The 23809-nt window shown below is 43.0% G+C and overlaps 1 protein-coding gene across 14 annotated transcripts in view; it reads right to left on the bottom strand.

Annotated features, from left to right (window-relative positions):
- The window catches only part of LOC122881231 (vacuolar protein sorting-associated protein 13B-like), a 332781-nt gene that overhangs the window by 66356 nt on the left and 242616 nt on the right, over positions 1 to 23809 (bottom strand). For 8 of the 14 annotated variants that reach the window (XM_044207125.1, XM_044207131.1, XM_044207121.1 and 5 more), the window contains 3 exons: positions 6834 to 7036; positions 5290 to 5506; positions 3062 to 3249 (listed from right to left, as the gene is read on the bottom strand). In XM_044207125.1, coding sequence (XP_044063060.1) covers positions 3062 to 3249; positions 5290 to 5506; positions 6834 to 7036 — 608 coding nt within the window. The remainder of the gene's footprint in view (positions 1 to 3061; positions 3250 to 5289; positions 5507 to 6833; positions 7037 to 23809) is intronic. The other 6 variants (XM_044207136.1, XM_044207122.1, XM_044207128.1 and 3 more) reach the window with 1 other exon arrangement.

Below are 23809 nucleotides of genomic sequence, written 5' to 3'. Positions count from 1 at the left end.
TGTTTTTGGATTTTTATGGCTGCATTTCCGTTCTCTGTAGCTGGACTTTCTTTCTGGTCTTGAATTAATTGAGTTTTGCTGAAAGGAAAGCATAATCATTGTCTGCCAGAGGCTGAAATCAATTTAATCTGGGATCAAAATGACTTTGGCTGATGACCAAGAGGTCCTGTTAAAATAACCCCCTCGAACCCCTCGCCTCACACATAACTGGCTTAATACTATGTGAGTGTTAGGACAAAAATGTGAGGTAAGAAAGACTGTGTAACATATCAGTAAACAGATCAAATGTCTTATAATTACTTTACAATCACTCCTTTCAAAAAGTCCATGATACATGATACTGTTTTTAGCAGTGTTGAAAAAAGGAATCAGAGTAGCTTTCAACAATGGATTTAAACCAGTTTAACATATACACTTTGTAAGTGATGTTTTTCATTAATGTTACCAACAATATGGGTTAGGATTTGTTATCATGCCCACTGCTATAGCCGTCTAAGTGTCCTATTACAGCTGCAGGGCCTGGCCAGGGCATTTACATGGAAGTCACAGAAACACAAGCAGGATTAGGAGACTCACTCCTGACCTATGACTCACTCATGGCTTGTACAGTGGTTGTACAGTGGTAAAGTTGCATTTCTCTTTCAAATAGATGCTAACTAATTCTGCACAACTGTTTAGACAATTTTCTTAGCTGTCAATAATAAAGACTCCCATTTAAATACATGGCTTTCATTGCTTTTCTCTACAAACAGAGTATCTCACCCCACTGCATCTCATCCCCACATGAAGTGGTTTCAGTAATAGTTGGGTGCTTGGAGCCTCCTCTTTTCACCACTTTCCCCATGGAAGTCTCATCACCTGATTCCTTTTAACAGACTTGTCAGAACAGACAGGACCATGCCAGATGACATGAGGAGTGGAGTAGAAGATGTGGAAACCACATGTTCGTCAACCACTGGTTCCACATCTCCTGCTGTGTAATACACACACACAAATATGTCTGCAGTCAAAGGCATCCATTTTTATGCACAAACAAAGATAAAAGTACAGATGCAGGAATAAATGCAGGCACCCAAATATCTCCTCTCTGACATTTGATACACCTCTGTCCAAGTGTGTGACAGATTGTGAATACATGTGAATCATGTGAAGATGGAATATGCCTGCCAGCTTGTTGTATCTCTTTTCAGACCTTCATCTGCCACTCGTTTCATCAGCTGGTGACGAATTATCGCCCTCCCCTGGACTAGAGAAAGTGTATTTTCACACAGATCCTCTTACACAGAGGCTCCTGTAAGCACAGAAGACACCACCTCCCTCTATGACAATCTATCTCCATCCTTCTTTACCCTCCTCTCACTCAATCTCTGTTCATCTCTCTCTCTTCCCACTCTTCCTTCCTGTCAGTCTGCTCCCATTAACCACCCTCTCCCTATTCCAAGTCTGTCTATAACTGTCTCTTCCTCTAACCCTCCCTCCTCTACACACATCAGCTCCCCCTGCTCTCTACTGCAACTCAATACGCGGCCAATCAGCTAGAGGCTTTGGAGTTTTGCTCATTAAAGACTTTACAGCTGTGGAGCCTCGCAGGGAAGCCAGACATCTGCAGCACCTTCCAATATCTTGTCTCTCCTGGGCCGACATAAACAGACAGAAGAAAACATCTGTACTGTAGGTGAAATGATTGTGGGAGTCCAGGAAAGAATCTGAGAGATAAAGGGAGGATATGGGGAGATAAGAAACTTCTGCTGCAGATGTAGGAAAGAAGCAGAAAGAAAAGGAAGAGGAAAGATAACCTAACTCTAAGGCTTAAAAAATCTCATTAAAAAGTCCCTATAAATGGACTGGGAATGTAAAAAAAAAAAAAAACATTCATCATTTGTGATAAATACTGTACTTCATAAAGAATACGTCAAATAAAAAAAACTGTCAGGATTTACTTCATTCATACCATTTATGAAGTAATTTTTATCAGTTATTGTAATAATGTAATGTTATATCAATATCTGTGAATTTATTACATCAGCTTATTTTATAAAAGTTTCATCCTTGCATTACATTTTGACAATCTAGCAGTTCTTATAGACGGCTGCTTCTCAGCTTCTGCTTCTCTGTAAGACCTGTGAAGACCTTTTGCTACATAGACGTGAATGTAAAACCACAATAACAACATAAATGAACATTATATCTGACTTAACATAGCTAATACAAGCTGTGAAACTTTATATGAGTAGGAAAACAACAGGAACAATTTATTTGTTCAGGAACATGACTGGGTTAAACTTAGCTGACAGGACGACAAAAACATGTTATGCATATTGTATTACCAGAAATTCCATGCCTAATTGCATGGTCAAAAAATAAGACTCCGACATGCGAAATAACGTGATTTGGGACCCAGCTTGCCTTCGAGGAAGCTAAGCTGGAAAGTGAGGTAGAGGATAGAAAGGCAGAGGATGAATGATAGGAGGAAAAGTGGGATGTCCTGTCCCCCACTGAGGCCCTGTAGACTCAGTAGCTGCTACAGCCTGCCAAATTATAACCTCATCTGGGGTTGGAGACACCTGGCTATTCACACCAGAGCATGCAAGATGACTTCCACAGCTGTCTGACCATGTATTACATGTTTGGAGGGACAGCAGGGGTCTCTGTCATTCAATAACACATAGGGAATGGGAGTTCTCATGACTCATGTCATGAGAATTATAATGGCACACAGCCCAACTCTGAGACAGTTTATTTCTCTTTCATTGCAGGTGCAAGCGTGGAGCAGTGAGAGTGATGTGTGGATTCTCTTCTCAGTTTAGGCCTCTTTCACCTTTATAATAGCACGACTCAAGTAGATCGCAACACATCCTGATACAAGTGATGGATAAAACATGTGGTTGCTTAACACATTACCACTCCTTGCTTCCTCTGAGTTTTCACAATATGTTGTGTGGAGGAGTATAAACAGAAGAGAGAGCACCTGGAAGTTTGTTTACCACTAGCTGTGGTATGTGTTGGGAGTATGACATGTTAAGATATTTTCTAATTAAGAGATATGTACGTCAGTCTCTACCTGCAGGACGTCCCCCAGGTCGGCAGTGCTGATCTCAGGGTCCTCTGTGGTGTTGAAAGGGACAGGAGTTATCCTGACAAAGGTAAGGACGCGGGGTTCAGGGTACCTCCACAGCATCACCCCTGGGCTATCCTCCGTCTCGCTGTAGAACACCACCTCATGGGGTCCTGGCAGTCTTTGGGAAGCTGCTAGAAAAGAAGAATTAACATAACATAACTTCACTTTAATCTGCCGATGATCTAAAAGCAAGGCTTATGTTGTGCTTTACAGGAAGACATAAAAGAGGGAAAACATATGGTGAGGAGCTAAGAGAATAAGAAAATGAGGCGAGGACAATAGTTGAAAGGAAACAAAGAAAAGAGGAGGAAAAGATAAAACATGACAGCTGACCGGAAAAGATAAAAAATAATGCGACTGGAAAGCAAAGGATAAACTGGAAGATACAGTAGATTACATGTTTACTGCGCTACACTCTTCTGGTATCATAAAAAGCCACTAATACACAACATTTCATAACAAAACGCCTGTTTAAAGGCTTTGCTAGCCTCCTGGAACATTTTCAGATGCTTGTGGAAGAAAGAAACACGCATGAGGTCGAAGAAATGTGATGCAAAATTCGGATGTGTTCAAATGTGGATGCATGATAGTGTATCATTCTTTTCACATTATGAAATTCACCTTTTGTGGCAAAAGCAAAAAAACCCAACCCAAACAACTAACCTAACTTTGACTTGCATACATCTTTGGTGCTGTAGTGTTTTTATGGTTATTTCTACTATGGAATCCGAACCCTCCAAAACAATATCTCCTAAAGAGCACTCTAGATGTTTCCACGCTTTCAGAATGTTTATATGCGTAAGAAGCCGTATATAAACAAAGTGGCTGAGTAAACATTTTTGCTATTGAGTAAACAGCCATTGATTGAACCATGCCAAGCACCTGCAAAAGCTGGATAACAGTGGATCTAAACTTCTGAGTGGTGTTTGACTTAAGTCGTTGCTGCTGTTTGGGATTCAAGTCCTTTGGAAAAATGTTTATTTGAAAAAAACAGTCAAGCAGAGAACTGCTGCTTTGTTTGGCCCCTGGGGGTACAGAGAGTCTCTTTGCAGAAAACACATTTCAGGGGCAGTGAAATCTGTCTGTGGCTAATTTTTCCCTTTTATGTGAAGTGGTGAGCTTCCCACTTGAAGGTGGACAGCATATTGTTCTTTTGCGAAAAGGGTGGATGAAAGAAAAAACAGACACTTTCATGAGGTTTTGCTTTCATTCCAGTTAGCCTGAACTTAGAGAAAGTGAGAGACAGGGACAGAGACTCCTTCTACCTTTCTTTCCATCCATCTTTCATCTCCTCTGTCCATCTATCCCATCCATCCCTGTATCAGGCCCCGAGGGGGGGCAACACGCTGTTCTCTGTGCTCGGGGGCCCGGTTTTCTCTGGCTGTTGACAACATGTTGCCGACAGATTGTGCTCTCTGTTCTAGTTCACTACTGTCCGTTCTCCTGCTTCAGCCAGCATATTAAATGCATCAAAGACCAGTGGAACAGTGCAACAAACAAAGACTCAACCACAGCTGACAGAGTGGACGGCTGGTCTACAGCCAGAGAGAAGTTTGATCCTCTGTGTATAATGTTCCTGTGTGTGTCTGCGTGTGTGCACGTAGAGGACAGCACACACAAAGCACAAAGAGGGGGAATAAACAGCATGTTACTCAGAGTGGAACCAGGCAGACATGTCCGATGAAACTTCTTTCCACAGAGGGCTTTGATCTGACTTTGATTTAAGGCGATGTGTATCTTAAGTGACATCTCACTTTGGCACAAAGGTTCTTTTTTTTTGTTAATAGTACAAACTCTGTTATATGAGTTTATGAATGATTGACCATGGTTACTGTTCATCCTATGGATTCAGGGACCAGTGCTTACCACAGTTCCATCCATTTTGAAAACCTTGTCAAGAAATCAGCAAGAAAAATGTATGTGCAGGTAATATTATTTTATTCTGAATCCTAGATAATGCTGTTTAAAAAGCATTTTTGTCCGTTTCCGACTACTGCTATGAATGCCAGCCAATAAGACAGACAGCTATCAGTCTTTGGGAGTCTGGGCTACAGATGAACATCTACTGAGGTGTTCTGAGAAATGAAAAGTTCCACAAAGCAATCACGTCACTTGAAATATGCCCCTTATCATCTCTGCATGAGCTCTGCATGCACTGTATAAACATTCACCTGAGTCCTGGATGTATTGGAAGTGCCCTGTACGCAGGTCATCTGAGCTGTGCTCTGTCCGAGGAGAGCGAGAGCCTGGAGAGGGAGGTGGCTGGGTGTGGCAGGCCTTGCCCTTGAAACAGCTATCAGCCGAATCCCCTTTCTGGAGGTTTAGGTAAACCTGTAGGTGCTCCTCCACCAGCTTCAGGCAGTTGAGATGTTCCTGACCCCAGAAGACCTGTCGAGACAGAAGCAGAGAGGGTAAGATGGTTGGGAGAGTGTAGGATGGGGAACGAGAGGAGACAGAGGCAAACAGGGAAGTCAAGGTGTAGTGTATAGGGATTGAAAGAAAAAGAGTGATATAGAGGAAGTAAAGAAAGAAAGTTAAAAAATAGACTGTGGTAAGAAAAAAGCCAGACAGTGACACAGACTCACAGCTGATGCATCAAAATACCAATATTTAACATTCTTTTCCAAAACAGGAAGAGAAACAGTCAGGATTACCCTCGTCATCACCCCTTCACATCCTTTCGAACATTACCCAACACAACCTTACATCCTCCTTACTTACCCGCGGCAGTCCCCTTCCCGTGTTCTATCAAAACTGGTGTGCCTGGGGTTTGGACTAAGGACCAGGAATCTTGGAGTCAAAAACTCTTCACACATGGAGCTGCCTGCCTGTTTGCCCGCTACTCACTAGCTTGCAAGGGTGGGTTATGACTAAACTCTAAAAACAGGAAAATTGGGGATTTTTTTCCCCAGGTTTTTGGAAAGAGAGCACGAGAAGAAGGAATCGGAAGGAATTCCAGTGGTTTTTGTACAGCACTTGATTAAAACACCACAAAGGGCAATATTTACAGAGGGAAATGTATGGTTACGTATTAAGTGTTGAGTTGCGAGTCATGTTTCTGTTAATGGGCACGCAACAAAAGCATTAAGGGAACCATTGAAAATGGGGGAGGGGTGAGGGGTTTCCCTTGAAGAAGTAATGTGGAATAATACATCAGTAATAATGTGTTCAGTTAGTCACATTGAAAAGGGATTTTTCAGAGTGGACATTATGTAACTTCTCACAGGAAAAAAGGCACACATAAGATATAACTCCCCCCTAAAAATAGCCTTATAATATTCCACCACTTAACCAGCAGATGTGACTCAAATCTACAGTGGAATTACAGCATGCAATTCCTACTGTCATCACTTCAACTGCAAAGAGGACAGAAGCCACGGCAGGGTTGAAGAGGAAGAGCAAATTTAAGAGGAGTGTGATGAGCTGTGCATGTGGGTGTCAGCTTATGAATACTGTAAAGATTAATTTGGAAACCAAAGGCACTCAAACTCAGGTGACATTTAAGTGGGCAGCAGTATCGCCTCGTGATTTGAGGCTGTTCTTCAACTGGAAGACCCTCGCTCATGCCCTTGGGTTTAAGTGTCCTTGAACAAGACACTCAATGCTAACCAGGTGCAGAGGTGCTGATCTGACCCTGACCTCTAGAAACTATAGCTGTGCTGGGTGATAAATCTTGTGACTGAGGATAATGAATTGATGTCATGGCTATACAAACCTGCAGCAGGCCTCCCTTCAGGTCCAGCAGCAGTTTAGGGGGGCCCGGCTCAGATCCAGGGCTGCCACTGTGCCGACACCACCGAGCCTCCAGGGAGGTGCTGCAGGAGAACGGCCCCAGCAGGAGACGGCTTCGGTCCTTCAGCCCTGTTCTCACCAACACATCTTGCAGCTCCAGCTGCACAGACGCAGCTTGAACTGCATCTAGGAGGACAGAAGGAGTAGCAATGAATGGCAGAGGGAAAACAGAAGGTAAATGATATGTTAAAAAAAATCTGGACTACGATGAGGAAAAATCTCTTGTCAGTGATACCCTATGTACAAAGTTGTTTGGATAAAGTAGGAGCTGTCACTAATTTACTGATTACACATTGGAAAAAAGGAAGAAAGAGGTTTCAAATAGACAGGAAAAACGTCCAAAATAAATACTAGCTTCAAAGTGAAATATTTCTTAAATATAAAAAAAATAACACAGTTCATTGATACAGGTGCAACTAAGCCAGATGAAACTGAAATGCATAAACAATTCAACCTCAAAATTCAGTTGCACCAATGCTTGCCTTTGTGTTTTTACTAAGTTCAAAGTCCGGCTATGTGATATCAAAGCAGCAAAACATTAGTACAGTTATATCAACCACATCACCGGCCTCCAAACTATCGTACTCATTTGATGTTATTAACATACAAATTTGGCCCTCTGAAAGAGGAGAGCATGATTTTTCCTCTTTAACAATTATGTGCATACTATATGTCCCTGCCTTTGCCTGTATGTTTCTTAATTGACGGACAAAAATGTACAAGTTTGCTTATTTTAAGTGGACTAGTATGTACTAGAGGAAATTATTAATTAGACTGGGAATATTTGGGTCTGAGGCTAAAAACGTACAACATACAACCATCAGATAACAAGAACAAATGTGGCTCCTGTGTGTCTCCATGAACAGAGGAGTTCTGGGGTCATGGTTACACCAATCTGAACCTGTATAGATTCAAGATCAAACTCAGAGTTTCTGTGATTTGGTAAACTAAAAGGTTTAGCAGACATGATGACAGTGAGAAAACCCTGAAGGGATCCAGACAGAGGAGCCAAACACCCACTCATCCCGAAAGAAGCAAAAGTAGCAAAAGCCCCAACTTAATAAGGACAGCATTCTCTCTCCTTTCCATTAAAACAGAGATGTGTCACTGTGGTCACAGGCAGAACTTGGTCTTTTGGTCCCATAAATCAGCGGACTGAAACCCCTTCTACTACTTGTTGACATGGGAGGGCTGATCTGGTCAGTTAAAGCTACAGCAGCAACAGCCCATTTGGAAACCTCAATCCTAGATGACTAATAATGCCCTGAGAAGCGGCTCTTTAAACATGCCTTTTAACTCTAGAAATTCTCACTCTAGTCTGCTTGGCTGTAAGTCTGGGAAAGTTAAAGAAAGCAGCGACACACCTGTTTCAGTCCCTAACTATAACTTATAGTTCATATTATGTCATTGTTTGACCTTCAACATTTCAACAGTAGTACAGAATAAAGAGGGACATTTTAAAAGATATGTTTGATTGTCACATTGAAAAGAGCAATAATGTAATAGTGATGAGCAGTTTTTGTAAACACTGTAATATGTACTGGTATCTTTAAAACACAACAAGGGGTAACCATCTGTAAAACTGAAAATGAACACCCAAAAGTTACATTATATGACATGAGTAAATTAATGGTCAGCATATATGGTTAAAAAAACTGGCTTGTCCTTTCACAACTCTAAATACAATTAATTTCTATTTATCTCTTAAGTACTACTTTGTTATTTCCTGTGGATGAAACACCTGACACCACAGTTTCACAACTTTGGCAAATCCATGTAGTGTTTTTATATTACAGTCCATTGAGGAAAGACTTTGACTACAGTGTGCTTGGGGTTCACTTGGGGTAATACAGGATAGATGGAAGAGATGGAAAGGTATCTGAAGGGAGTGGGGGAGGAGGTGATGAATGAGGAGACAAACAGATATAGAGATGGAGGGAGGGAGAGAGTGTGAGACACAGGACCAGAGGGTGTTAGAGAGAGCGAGAGAGTGAGCTATGATATGATGAAGATACACAAGCATACTCACATCTTTTCAGGCTTGGTAAACTGACTAAGGAACATCTTATTCAACATCAGAGCCCAATAACACAAGGGGGTGGGGTGTGTGTGTGTGTGTGTGTGTGGGGGGGGGGGGGGGGGTGTTCCAATGAATGAGGGCTTCTCTTGGATAGATCATTCTGGGGGAAATATTATACTGGGATGACTCATTTCTCTCAGGAAAGACATTGTTGATACAAGTTGGCAGTTTACCTGCTAATATCTTCTGGTGTTGCGGTGCAGAGAGAGCTGTTAGAGATTACTTACTGAACTGTGGACATCGGGTTTATTTTCATGGCTAGGATTTATTAGACAGCACAAGGGAACTCCCAAACTGGCTTGTTAAATGGAGAATCTTTCATTCGCACATGTATAAATGGAGACACAAACACATAACAGTACATATAGAAAAATAAAGCCAAATGCATGTATACATGCACATGTAGATTCAGACACATAATCATGCACACTCAGGTGAACAAGTGGAAACAAATACGCCCACATACATATTTGCACGCACACACACAATGTGTATCAAAGCATTCTCTCCTGTCTTACCATGCGTCATTTACAGCCCAGTTGACCGCAGCATCCTGGTGTTCAAGCCAGCAGAAGCAGCCAGCACTCTTAATAATCACCCTAATTGGGAGTGGGTTTAATGAGGGGGGAATCCCCTTTTTTCTTCATCTCTAACTCCATTCTTCCATCCAGCCTGAATAATAGTCAGAGGCACATTTCTCCATGCTCTCTTCATCCCTGTTTTTGCCCTGTATGACCATATTACCGCTATGTAGGTTTGTCTCCAGAGATGTGTCAGCAGACAGCCCAAAGACATTACACTGCTGAGCTGTGAAGTACTGCCATAAGCAGGGAGGAGCGGAGGGAATGTTAGGGGAAAAAAAGAACTGGGAAAGTATTGGAGGATGTGGCATGCGGTACCTGTGTGCCTGTGTCTACATAGATTATGTAACATATTTACAGATGATGGGTAAAACTACAAAAAGCAAGAGACAATGGGGAAGAGAGAGAGATGGAGGCAAATAAGACACATGGAAACAGAGAGAATGGGAAAGAAGAGAAAGAGCATGAGATTGAGGAAAATAAAGGAGTAGCAGCAACTTTTTGGAGAGTCTTGACCTCAAGCACATAGTTGCGGTAAGAGAGATGATAAATATTGGAGGCCAGTGGACAGACAGTTATCACCGAATCACCTCTTAATACAGCTCTGCACCTTACGAGACACATCAACACATACACATGTGTGCACACATACTTAAGAAATACAAAGACCTTTCACAGAAATCATACAGAATAGCATGGCATGGGGATGACAAAGGATATTGTGCTATGCCACTGTTAACTATGTGGTTGTCCCATATGGAAAAGACACACTCACTTACACATAAACACACACACACAGACACAGAATGGACAGCTGTTGTTTTGGGGGTATTTGAGGTGGCTCCACTTTATGTGTTTGAGGTTTAGAAACTGGCTCAGATGGAGCTGAATGAAATAGATCCTTGCATATGAAAATGGCAATAACACACACACACACACAGACAGACACACACACACACACACACACACAGACACGCGCGTGCACACACACACGCGTGCACACACACACACACACACACACACACACACACACACACACACACACACACACACATTTATACTGTTTGTGTTCTCACTTTCACAAGAACATAAATAGTAAATTATATAATTGTTTGACACTTGGGTATTTTCATGTTTTCAATACCACCAGTTAGTCTTAATTAATGGTACAGACAGAAGTGCCCTCTACACAAATGATGACTGCCAATAACTGCAGACACAGAGCAGTATCTTGAAAGCACTTCTGACATTGCTGCAAGATACTCAGGACCTATGTATCTATGGACATCATTTAACCAGCCACATACTCTAGAGTAAAACAGTCTATAAAACATAATTCTGAATTAACTTTGATCACACACTGATCTGGACACACAAACCTACACCTGCATATATATCATGCACTCACAGTAGACTTGCCAGTAAACACAAGCACATCTTCGGCAGGCTAACGTACAACCTATGACAGTCAAAGAACAAAGTGGGTGGTGGGGAATAGGGTGGATGGAAATCTTCCTAAAGTGAAATACATTTCTGGCAAAGGCTTGGGTAAGATTAGATAAGATCGGAGACATTGATTTACCGTGTCGGTTTCTCCCTGGCAGCCGTTATCTGACCACTGCCTGGCTGATTTATACCCTGGGACGTACTGGTATCAATTAGAGGAAACCTAAAGGAGTCATTACCTAACTAGCAGAGGCCCCTGAAGACTGTCTGGGATGGTAAGAGTAATAGAAGTAATATACTGTCATTCACCACAGAAATACACTATTCACTTACCACATGACCACTATAGGACACTAGAGGAAACTGGTTTCATAGCAGGGGACGCTGTCGGCCAAAATGGCACAGTGCAGGGAGCTGTGCGTCATCCAAGCCATTACACGGTAACTTATGAGTGTTGATGAGTTACATATGGGTTTAATGACAGTTGCAACGCATAAGCAAATTACGCAAATTACGCATAGTAGATATGTGTTAATTTCAACTAACAATTACTTAATTCAACTCTAAATGTGATCGCTTTGAAGATAGACATGTATGAAGATAATGCTGCAAGTAGAGAGATCTTATTCCCACAATTGGAATTTTCACAGTATGCCATTCTGTTACCCAATCTAAGCCTGATGGGTCCTGACAAATTATCGGGTTTTAGGTCGAATTTGGGCCATCTCATTTCATACAGCTTCAGGCTCAATTCGGTTTTGGTTATTTTCAAATGTAATTTAATAAGAAATTTCTCTCTCTGGCTGCTCCAGTGGTCTGTGTCTGTGTGTACGTGTGTCTGTGTAATATGTTGCAAGTAGGACATGCAGAGCCCAGCGGGAAAAGAGAAAGAAACAGCAAAACTAGCCCAATGTTATGCGTTACATTAGCCTGGCAAACTAACAGTCAGTAATTGATAACAAATAAGCATAATGTTGCTAAAGGGGAGCTTCTTAAAATCCTTACTGATTGAGGATAAGCTTCTTTATTATAGAACCTTATGACCTTAAATGACCTATAATTGTGCTTGCACATAGAAGTTCAGCATGATACGGACAAAAAGTTAAGGCAGATGATTTTGCCTGCAATTGGTGTAATGTTATTACTGCTGAACATTGTACCTTTGTACTGTTTTGTAAACCACTTGCGTTTTGTTCTGGTTAGCCACAGGGCCTTATTCTGTGTAGGTCAATATTATGGCCGTTCCCAGCTCAGTTATTTTTTATTTGTGAGAAAGTAGAAATAACATATAATGTTGGGTCAGTTTAGGTTTAAATTTGGCACTAAGAACTGGGCTCAGTTGGATCCGGTCTTAAAGACGTGTGTAAGAGGTGGGTTCAGGTCTCAGTTTCATGCCTGTATTGACCTCTAGCACCTGTTTACGTTCAGGTTCTCTTTCAAACCTCACTCGGTATCTCACTATGGGAAGCGCCTTCTGGCATGACCAATCGCAGAAGCTCCAATACCACCATGTTTGTCAGGAGACAGACCAATCATCTTTAGTTGTTTGGGCCCTACACAACATTCTCACCCTCTTCCCCGTGAAGATCATCCGAGCTCCTTAGCTGTCCTGACGTCTGGATTTTCATTTAACTATTCTCTGACGCAGCCGTCAAGGGTCAAGGTAGTCACCAAGTGTGGATATCTGGTGTCAGGATTTGAATTTGGATTTATTTTATTGTTGGTTCAGGTAGGTGTTGCCGCGTTGCGTCGGACTACAACTTTTGTTTTTGTTTTTTAGAATATGTTTATTGTCATTTTCTTGTATTATAACTTTACATCATACATTGCCCTTCCCATCTGAATGTTTCATTTCCTCAAGTTTTGATTTAGGTATATACATTATCTGTCCATATTTTGATGACATATAGCTTTTTTACTGTAAATATTTAAAGAATTGTTTTTTAGAGATTTGATATCTCTGACACAGTTGATCAAAAGAGAGCTGTTCATTGACCCAAATAGGAGCAAATTGAGACCATGCTGGCATATCACCCATATGTTTGTGTATAGCATGCCAAATTGAAATTGTATTTTTAAGAAAAGGATTTTTTGTATGTTTCTTCAATGTCCTGATATCCGAAGAGTATAGATATAAATTCAATGGTAGAGCTGTAATTGACTCTTGCTCAATGCTTACCCAGGCTGGGGGCACTGTTGTACAGAAATAATATGATGCTGAGGTCAGTTGGGCAGCCATATAGTACCATCTAACATTAGGAAGTTGAAGCCCTCCCTCTCACAGGGCAAATATAATATCTTAAAGTGGAGTCTGGCTTCCCTATCATTCCAGATGAATTGGCTAAACAATTTGTTAAGTTTGTCATAAAACATGTCCAGTAGTAGCAATGGGTCATGATTTTAGTGATTTTAACCCCCAAGTACCTAAAACCTTGGTGATCATCAATAATTAACTGAGGAAGGTACTTATCTAATCTTCTAGAAAGCGCTTTGCAAAGTATTTTTGTGTCAATGTAGAAATGTAGAAATTGTGAGGGATGCTGATCCACAATATTGAGGAGCTAGATTGAGCTAGTCAACATAACTTAACCCAAGCCCTTAGCAAAACCATCAGTGTATATATATACACACACACACATACATATATATATATATACACACACATATACATATACTGTATGTATATATCATTTGGACTCTCTTCTGCTGTGTATTTTGATGCTCAGCTGTTGCCTGCGGCTGATCAGTGGTTTCTGCCCGTGGAGTCCACAGTTTGTTGTGGCTGTGAAATCAACTCTCAGCAGCGCATCACCAGTGGCGACTACGTTAACCGTGGGATGCTTTTGTAGAACTTTTCAGCTTCCCGCAGCATTGAGAATATATGGATCTTGCCGTTGTGTAGTACTCTGAGCTTGTAGGAGTTGTGTTAAAATCCACAGAAGGCGCTGATGTCAACAAATAACTTCGTAACTCGATTAAATCCCCGTCGGATTCGAACAGTCTCTGCCGAGAGAGACACCGCGAATGATATCCTGACCCAGTCGTGTGTGATGTCTCTCTGCCTTAATTAACAGTAGACAAACTCCTTCTCCTGAAACTTTAAAAAGTGAATAAGGATCACTCTGTTTTGGTTTGGTTTCCCTGAAGCTAACGTACGATGAACCCACTCCAAGGTGAACGATCTGTCAGGATGCAGCCCCTGGCAGAGATGAGGATGTGAACTTGGATCTCCTCGGTGACGAGAATGATGAAGATGCCATTCTTCCTCCTGCTCAGGTGTCACTGTCCAGTAGCTCCCTCAGTGGGGAAGCGCAGCCTTCCCTTACCCCCCCCCATGAAGTAAACCTGCATGAGGTGTGTAAACAGGTGCTGACAAGGTTGGCTATTTTCTGGCCTGCATCGCTGGATGACAAGCGAGAGAAGAGGGATTTATATGATGGCAAAATCCTGCCTTCTTCTCAGGTCTGCGCTAGGAAGCTTATGCCTGCTGTTCCCGCCTGCATGAAGGAGGTGAAGCAGTACTGGGACAAACCATTGTGACACAGTTCCCGTCAAGGGTTACTCTGGCCTGGATATTGCCAACAGCGAGGTTCTGGGGCTCGCAGACCCCCAGGTAGTGGAGCAGACGGTGGCATACCATCTCCACCCTCGCCTTGGTTGGTCCTGCCCTCCTGGGAAAAATGGAACAGTTCACTGCCTCCATGTACCAGAAAGTGTATAAGTCAGCAGCCCAGTCTGTCAAGAATCTAAATGTGGTCACCCTGCTTACAGCTTACTAAGCTGAGCTGTTCCAGGACATGAGCCACCTTTTAGATAAGGGCTCTCCGGCTATTTGGAAGGAGATATGTGTCGTTACGGACATTATCCTCCATGTGTCTAGAGGTGCAGTTCAGGGCTGTGGCTGCATCATGGGCCTGGCTGTGGTGGAGGAGAGATTGCTGAAGCTAAATCTCTCCAGCCTGCTGGACCAGGATAGGGAGGTCATAATGGATTCCCCGTTCAACCCGTCAAAGGCTAAGGTTTTATTTGGTTTAGGCTGCTACCTTAATGCAGCAGACTAGCGAACTGAGGAAGAAGCAAGGGCAGGCCTTCAATCTCTGCCTTCCCCGCAAGACAACACCTCGCCCACCACTGCCAACCCAGCCGGGTTTTGCGGTTGTGTGGGCAAGAAGGCACAGCGGGAGCTTTAAAGGCCCCCAGATTCCAGTCGTCTGAGCAGCCAGCGACCCACCAGCATGGTTCCCAGGGCCAAAAGCATTGGGGTAAAAAGTCTTTCATCGCTGCTGACGCCACTTACGCCACCGTGTCGAGCCGTTCATCCCGCCAGGCGGACGGGAATGTTAGTGGAAACAGAGGCTCAGCAGTCAGTACTCAGAGAGATCTGTGCACTGAGCTGCTTCAGTTTTGAGCCCCCAGGTCCCCTCACTGTCTAAGTGGAAGAATGGCGCGCATGTGCATGTCCTGGGTGTTTACAACCGGGTTACAGGCTTCAGTTTGCAGCGAAACCACCAAGTTTCATTGGTGTGGTGTTTTCAGAGGCTGCAGGGGAAGCCGCAAACTTTGGAGAGTGAAATTTCTTCTCTCTTAAGCCGAGGGGTAATTCGAATTGTGCCAGAGGAGAAAATGAATCTGGGCTTCTAGTCCCGGTATTTCCACAAAGAAGAGAGGTTCGTTACGTCCAATTCTGGATTTATGTTTCCTCGATTCGACAAGGGTTCACATCGATAGATCTGCAGGATGCTTATTTTCACATAAGCATATATCCGGCGCAAAGGAAATTTCTCAGGTTCGCTTTCCAGGTCGTAGCCTATGAATATCAGACCCAGAGGGTCTTCAGCAAGTGTGTGGAGGCAGCTCTGAATCCTATGAGAGCCACAAGTGTTGGCATATTTGGACAGTTTTCTCCTCTGCGCTACCAGCAGGGAGGAAGCGGAGAGAGACACTTATCCGCTGTTAAGCAGCCTCTCTGGCTTGGGCTTCAGTGTATATCACGCAAAAAGCGCCTTGTTTTTGGGATTTCTTTCTGGCTTTTCTGTCACAAGATTGAGTGGAGATATTCTGCCAGCACCTTGCTCTGTTTCGCCAGGGGAACTCTGTCTCATTACGAGCCTGCCTTCGCCTGTCGGGGCTGAAAAAAAAAAAAATCTTCGTGGTCTTTGCATTGTGCCTCCCTAACCCTATCCCCTTCCCCTGTCCAAGGTTTCTGCCTGTTAAAAAGGAAGTTTTTTCTTGCCACTGTCGCCAAATGCTTGCTCATGGTGGGATTTGTTGGGTCTTTGTAATTAATATAAAGAGTACGGTCTAGACCTGCTCTATAGGAAAAGCACAATGAGATAACTTCTGTTATGAATTGGCGCTATATAAATAAAATTGAATAGATAAATTAAGTACCAAGTGGGTATAAGCATAAAATTAAAATAAGTGTGAAGTACAAAGTGGGTTTACCGGTTGATGATAATAATATGGTATAATAATACAATGTAATAATACAAGTAGTAATGTGACTGGCCTTACGGATCAGTTTGTTGCCTGCTGCCCCAGCATTCAACAGCATCCAGGATAGCACTGGCCACCACAGGCTCATAAAACATCTTCAGCATTGTCCAGCAGATGTTAAAGGACCTCAGCCTCTTCAGAAAATAGAGGCAGCTCTGGCCCTTCCTGTAAAGAGCTTGAGAGCTTGAGTGTTCCTAGCACAGCCCAGTTTATTGTCCATGTGTACTCCCAGGTACTTGTAATCATCTCCAATGCACCACTGACCCCCTGGTTGGAAACCAGGGTCACTGGTACCTTGGCCCTTCGTAGGTCTACAACCAGCTCCTTAGACTTTGTAGCATTGAACTGCAGATGGTTCTGCTCACACCATGAGACAAAGTTCCCCACCACAGCCCTGTACTCAGACTCATCACCACCGCTGATACATCCCACCACAGCAGAGTCATCAGAAAACATCTGAAGGTGGCAGGACTCTGTGTGGTGGCTGAAGTCCGTGGTGTATATGGTGAAGAGGAAGGGAGAGAGGACAGTCCCCTGAGGGGCCCCAGTGTTGCTGACCATGCTGTCCGACACACAGTGCTGCAGACGCACATGCTGTGGTCTGCCAGTCAGGTAGTCAACAATCCAGGACACGAGGGGGACATCCACCTGCATCGCTGCCAGCTTCTCACCCAGCAGGGCTGGCTGGGTGGTGTTGAAAGCACTGGAAAAGTCAAAAAACATGATCCTCACCGTGCTTGCCTGCTTGTCCAGGTGGGTGTGGATGCGGTTCAACAGGAAGATTATGGTGTCCTCAACTCCCAGCCGGGGCTGGTAGGCGAACTGAAGGGGGTCCAGGAAGGGTCTGACCATGGTCCACCACTGGAATGCGGTGTCTTCGGCACAGGAACAAGGCAAGATGTCTTCCACAGAACAGGGACCCTTTGAAGACTCAGGCTCAGGTTGAAGACATGTTGAAGGACTCCACACGGCTGGGGGGCACAGGGGCTAACTCCATCGGGTCCTGCAGCCTTGTTTGAGTGGAGTTTCATCAGCTGTCCTCTTACCTGGTCAGTAGTCAGGCACACAGCTGAGGTTACAGGCAGGGGAGGGGGGGAGTCGTCAGTCTGAAGAGGGCCATTAGCCTGAGAGCCACTTGAGGGGGGACTAGGACTCTCCCAGGAAGATGGAGGAGGGGGGAGCAGTGGACTCAGAGGAGCTTGAGGGCCAACAGCAGCTGAGTTAGAGGGGGGATGAGCAGGAGCTGGTGTGTCGAATCTGTTAAAGAACAGATTAGGTTCATTGGCCCTGTCCAAGCTGCCTTCAACTCCTCTGCTGCCAGTTGGTCTGAAGCCAGTGATGCTCTTCATGCCGCTCCAGACCTGTATGCGTCCTTAATGTTAGCATACAGCAGTTCCAGTGTCCTCTCCTCTCTAGTAGGTCAACTCACATACTGGGTGAAATTAGTCAGTGTTGTTGAAACACTGACATGATTGAAGTCACCCGAGATTAATATGAGTGCACTTGGGTGTTGAGTCTGGAGTTGTGCTATGGCGGTATGAATGGCGTTGCACGCCAATGCCGGGTTAGCAGAGGGGGGGATGTAAACAGCCACAACAATGGCATGTGAGAATTCACGTGGCAGATAATATGGCCGGAGTCCCACAGCTAACAGTTCAATGTCTGGGCTACAGATACTCTGCTTGATAGTAACACGACCAGGGTTACACCATCTGTTGTTGACGAGAACAGCAAGTCCGCCGCCTTTCCGCTTATCGCTCCCGGTGTGATCCCTGTCGGCCCGAACAGTCTAGCCGTCAACTGAAACGTTATGATCTGGGATATCCTGGTGTAGCCATGTCTCTGAGAAGCACATCAAACTACACTCTTTTGTCTGCACCCCTCTCTCTTCCCTCGCCGCTTCGTTCCACCTCTGCATCCTCAGTGTGTCCTCCTCCAGATCTCAGTGGGGACATTGGTTGTCCTGGGCACCATGCCTCTCGGCATCAGCGCGATCAGCTGTTCCCTGGTGTAAACAATGCGGCCAAACAGCTGATCTGCAGCGATGCCCTGACTAAGTAACAGGAGAGTACCATGGCGAAAAAAGTACCAAAACACTTTCTACTCTCATTTTCGTAAAGAGTGTAGTTTAAATTAAACTTACACAGAAGTTACTCAAGTTGGGAAGAAAAAGGAAAGCTAAAAGTTGGAAAAAGTAAGACGATGAGACAGAGCTACGGCAACAGGCAGCATACACGTTGTCGCATGCGTACTACTATCCTGCAATTCGGCAGTGGGCCACATCTCCCATAGTGAGATACCGAGCAAGGTTTGAAAGAGAACTTTTGGTTACCAGGGTAACCCTGGTTCTCTGAAAACCGAGTGAGGTATCTCATAACACTGCCCTTACTGCATGTGTAGGGCACGAGGAAGAAATATGCTTGAGAATGCCGTGTAGGGCACCAGGGGTGTTTATAAAGGGGGATGGGCTGGCCCATACAACTCAAGATGATAGGTCTGTCTCCTGACAGACATGGTGGTACTGGAACTTCCGTGATTGGTCACACCAGAAGACGCTTCCCACAGTGAGATACCGAGCGAAGTTTGAAAGAGAACCAGGGTTATCTTGGTAACCAAAAGTTTTAGGATCTGAGCACACTACTGCTAGCTACTTCTATCTAACCAGCTAGAAGCTGCTGTTGGAGAGTCGGCAAGCAAGTTTTTATACATGTCAGGTCTTCGTGCTTGTACTAAGTAAAGCTAGTATTATACAGTATATGTACTAGAGTCGAAAGAATAGTACATTAATTGATTAGTTGATTAACTGAAAAATAATGGGCAGCTATTTTGATAATGGATTAATACTTCAAAGTTTTTTTCAAGCAAAAATGCCAAACTCTTCTAAATTGTGAAGATATTCTCGGTTTAATGTGATAGTATATTGAATATGTTTAGGTTTTGGAGTGATGTTTGGACACAGCAAGCAATCTGATGAAGTCCCCTTGGTATTTAGGAAGTTGTGATGCAAATTTTCCACTATATTCTGATATTAAACAATGAGCAACCAATGTTCCACAAAATATGAGCTTTGAACATTTAACACAGACTACTGTTTAAAAAAGACTGCAAACTCTTGTTCATGTTTGTCTCTGATATTTGACTATGACAATCTCACAGCTTTCTTACACTTAATGTCTCTAACCAACTAACTGCAATACATCTTCATCTTGACCCAGCAGCCATATGTGCCAACAAATACCTTGCTGGACAGTTTCCCCTCCATGTCTTCTCTGTGATATATTTCTCTTATTAATGCATTGAAAACAATTTATTAGTTGGGTTTACATGCCAAATCACAGCAGCGTGTATTTCCAAATATAAATCTCTTTAAGTTTGGCCTTTGAGTCTTTTCTTAGATCTGCTTCTCCCTGACTATCAAAACAGAAATAATATGATAAATGGAAAAGAGTGTCTTTCTTTCAGCAGAGTAAACAAACTGACATGATCGTTATTTAAAGATTGGCCAGGGAAACAAAATAAAACGAAGAAAAAATAAAGAGATATAAATAAATAACGGCTAGTTTTAAAGTTGTTTCAGGAACAGAAGTTTTCCTTTACAAGTGTGCTGGAGTAAATCACCATGAAGAAGCAGGGGGTCCACAGAGGCAAAGGGCTGGGGAAAAAGCTTTTTGTGTGTGTATGTTGTTGTATGCATATGAAAACAACATCTGCACTAGTAAGAGGGTCTGTCGATACGTTTGTGTGTGTGTTCTTAGGAAATCGGGGGCACTTTATGGGCAGTCTGACGGAGAGCTGAGAGATTAGGGAGGGTCTTGTTTCATGGACCTTAAGACATATGTTCTCTTTCTCTTGCCCACCTCCCTCCTTTCTTTCATTGAACTATAAATGCCCCCCTACCTTGGGGAGTGGTGAGCCATGGACGGAGGGAGGAATGCAAGGCTTCCACTTGCTTTTCATTAACACAGGATCTGGTAACACACCTCACTGTCAACCTAATCCCCTCTCTCTCCATCTTGTCCCCTGGCAGAGGGGGGCTGCCATGATCAGGTACAGGGCCCCAGATGTTCCACGGATGAGGGGGTGGATGACAGGGTCTTCACCCCGTTGCAGCTATGGATGTATGCTGATGAAGACAGGGTGGGGTAGGGTGAGCGTAATGGCATATACTGAAGAGACCCCTGTTACTGCTCACACATAGTAGTCTACCTGTCTTCTGCTTTCCCCCTTCTGTCCTGTATTATATCGCCTTTCTTTCTCTACGTCTCCTTCTGCTTCCTTTCTGCCTTTATCCAACTTTATTGTTTGACTCACCTTTTTTCCTCATCTTCTCTTCTCTCCTACTTCAACTCATTAACTTACTTCCTTTTTTGTACTGTATGCCCTTTCTGTCCAATATGTATTTTTCTCTTTTTCTAATCAGGTTTTATTTCCTTCTTTTATCTGACTCCTTCTTCTCTCCTCTCACAGTTCTGTCATTACGTCTCCATTTTTTCTCTCCCTCTGCTTCTCTATCTCCATCACCCTCCTCCTTCCCTTCTTTCACAACTCTTCCCTTCCCTCTTCCTCCCTCTCCTGTTTCTCTGTGCACACTGGCATCATCCTGAGGTGCTCAGGATGTGGCCCATCAATCTCAGCCTGCCACTGAGGACCAGCAAAGCAACAACAGCATCAACAGTAGTGGTACATACTGTAGCGTTAGTAATACTACATTCTCCTGTCTTACATCTCTCATGTACAGCCTCTCCCAGGGGGGTAATTCCCACTGACTTATTGTGGCAGCTCAAACACTCAACCTAACAGAACGGGAATCCTAACCTTTATCTTCGTAAAATTCAAAGGTATCCATTTTCTGAGGTACGGAGTGGACTGGAGAGGCTGAAGTGCTGAGTGATGGAGGTGGTGCAGCTAAGGCTAAAAGTCAGCAGATACATCTATTGTCACCAGCGATCAGTCAGCGTAACTGAAGACAGTTTGTCTCCTTTCAATGGCAACAAATCTGGAAACACTATGTGAAGAAGCCCTCAGGGAAATAGCTGTGTGTGTTGTGACAAAGATCTATACGAGTGCTAAAGTTATCAAGAGAAAAAAAAAAGAAACAACTGGGTGAGACAAACATGTTATTCAGAAGGATAACTTCATGGACATTTGCTTTAAAATACTCCTCTTTGTGGGCATTTGGTGCCATGTAAACTTTGCAATCCTTACTGGCAACATTTATGGCAATCATTTAGGTGTTACTCCACATGAAGTTTCAACATGCTCTCAGAGATGAGGAAAAGAGATGAACTAACAGGGCCAATAATGAGATCTACAGGTATTTCAGAGAGCAGTCAAATATGATATACGAGGAGCTGAATGAAACTTTTGGTGCACATGATGACAGCATTAGTTTTATGGCAGTTATAATGTCATAATGTTGTTCAGAAAAGACATACATGATGTTGTGTTTTTTGGGCCATAACAACAAACAGTATTTCAAAGAGTTTGGAGCCAAACAGAGGATGAATGATCCAATGGATGTCAATAAACACCAGTGGTCCTGATCCCAACAATTTTATTTGTGTCCAGTCAAACTGTAATGTCTTGAGAGCAGTGGTGGCTCTGTTTCAAGGTGCTGGTAATTGTGGGGAAAACAATATCCATGAAAAGACACTTCACTGCAAACTAATCTCTATTTCCTGTGTTTACTGTAAACAAATCAAAGAACTACTATTAACAAATCTCTTTTGAAAAGTATTACTATGTGCAAACGAAGAGCAATCACTATAAATAGTAGAGTCATTTGAAAGCAAAGTGAGTGGGAGGGGATTAGCTTTCATATTAGTACAATTGTCTCTAAACTCTTTCTTTTTCCATTGCACTGCACACACAGTTTGTGTTTATCGAAGTCAACACATCAAAGATGGATGAAAGCTGAAAAGCTGGTGAAAATCAGAGCAGGGCAGCAGCACTAAGTATTGTGTCACTGTGCAGTTATGCAGATTTGAGTAAACAAAGTGCAAATTGTTTGAGGTTTTAATTAACATTTTCGACAATCATTTTATCTGAAGAAACTCTATATAACAACATCTGTCAAACAGATGCAGGCACTTAGGGAGCCCAGTTCCAGCTCTGTTCTCGTCTCTCTGCAACCCCAGTCAATAGGGCATGTGTTGCTCAGCAGGACTGAGGTACAAACCATCTACTCGCAAAATTAGGAGTCCTTGTTATATACTACATGTGACATGTCAGCCCCTCACTTTCTTTTATCCTTATGTTTCCATCTGCTGTCCAATTTGGAAGACATACCAAAAAATAGCAAAAACAAACCAAAAATCCCTGATCATCTGTTACTGTGCGTCGGCTCACACCCAATGACAGAGAGAAACTGGAAGCTCTTTAATTTACATTAGCATTAGCAGTTCTGATTGTCATAATGGAAACACTGTGAAGCCTCCTGGATAACAGTCAGTTTGATGAAGGCAGGGTTTGGTCCTAACACGAAAACAAACATCTCGCTCTCTCACACACACACTCGTACATAAACACATGAAAATATCTTTCTCTCTCAGGCTCTAATACACACACACCCATGCAATCAAATACACACACTGTCTCACAACAACTTTAGATCCAAGACTAACACAAACATCTCACTTTACAGTTTACTGACAAACCTTGTTTTTGGCAGATGATGGCTTTGCTAGCATGTGTAAAAAAACCCAGCAATATTCCAAATAATACTGAAAGCAATGCTGGTATTTGGTTCCCAGCTTTTCCCAGTGTGAGTGAATGACAGTGTCAAATCTTCCAAAAAGGCAGAGACATGACATATTATTCAACATACCAGGGTGGAAAGTGGAAAGGTTTGACGAATTGCTATAAAGTGAGATAATGATCAATAAATATTCAGAAACTACAACTCTTTATATAGATCCATACACTCACTGACTACAGTATTAGAATGTATTCCTACTTATTTATATAAACTGCTGTTTAATTAAACACATTCCTGAGGGAACATGTTACAACACTTCAGGTAAATTTTAATCTGAATGAATAAGTGTGGGCTGCACTGGGTATAGCTCTTTGGAGTTTGTCCACATCAATATTTGTTTGTTTACATAATGATATGAAACAGAACAATTTGTTCTCCACTACATTTTTCTATTGGATATTTGGAGCTGTGTGTACTTTATTTTCAAAGGGCCTGGATTGGTTCCTGTTGGCTCACATAGTGAGGTTGGGTTCTAGACAAATGACACACTACAAAAAAAGCATGTACATTTAGTGTAGTGTATTACTGAGTCTTAAAAT

The sequence above is a fragment of the Siniperca chuatsi genome, linkage group LG9, assembly GCF_020085105.1.
Source record: "Siniperca chuatsi isolate FFG_IHB_CAS linkage group LG9, ASM2008510v1, whole genome shotgun sequence".
NCBI classification, from domain to species: Eukaryota; Metazoa; Chordata; class Actinopteri; order Centrarchiformes; family Sinipercidae; genus Siniperca; species Siniperca chuatsi.
Note: the sequence above shows the minus strand (reverse complement) of the source record. Positions and strands in the feature narration are given on the sequence as shown.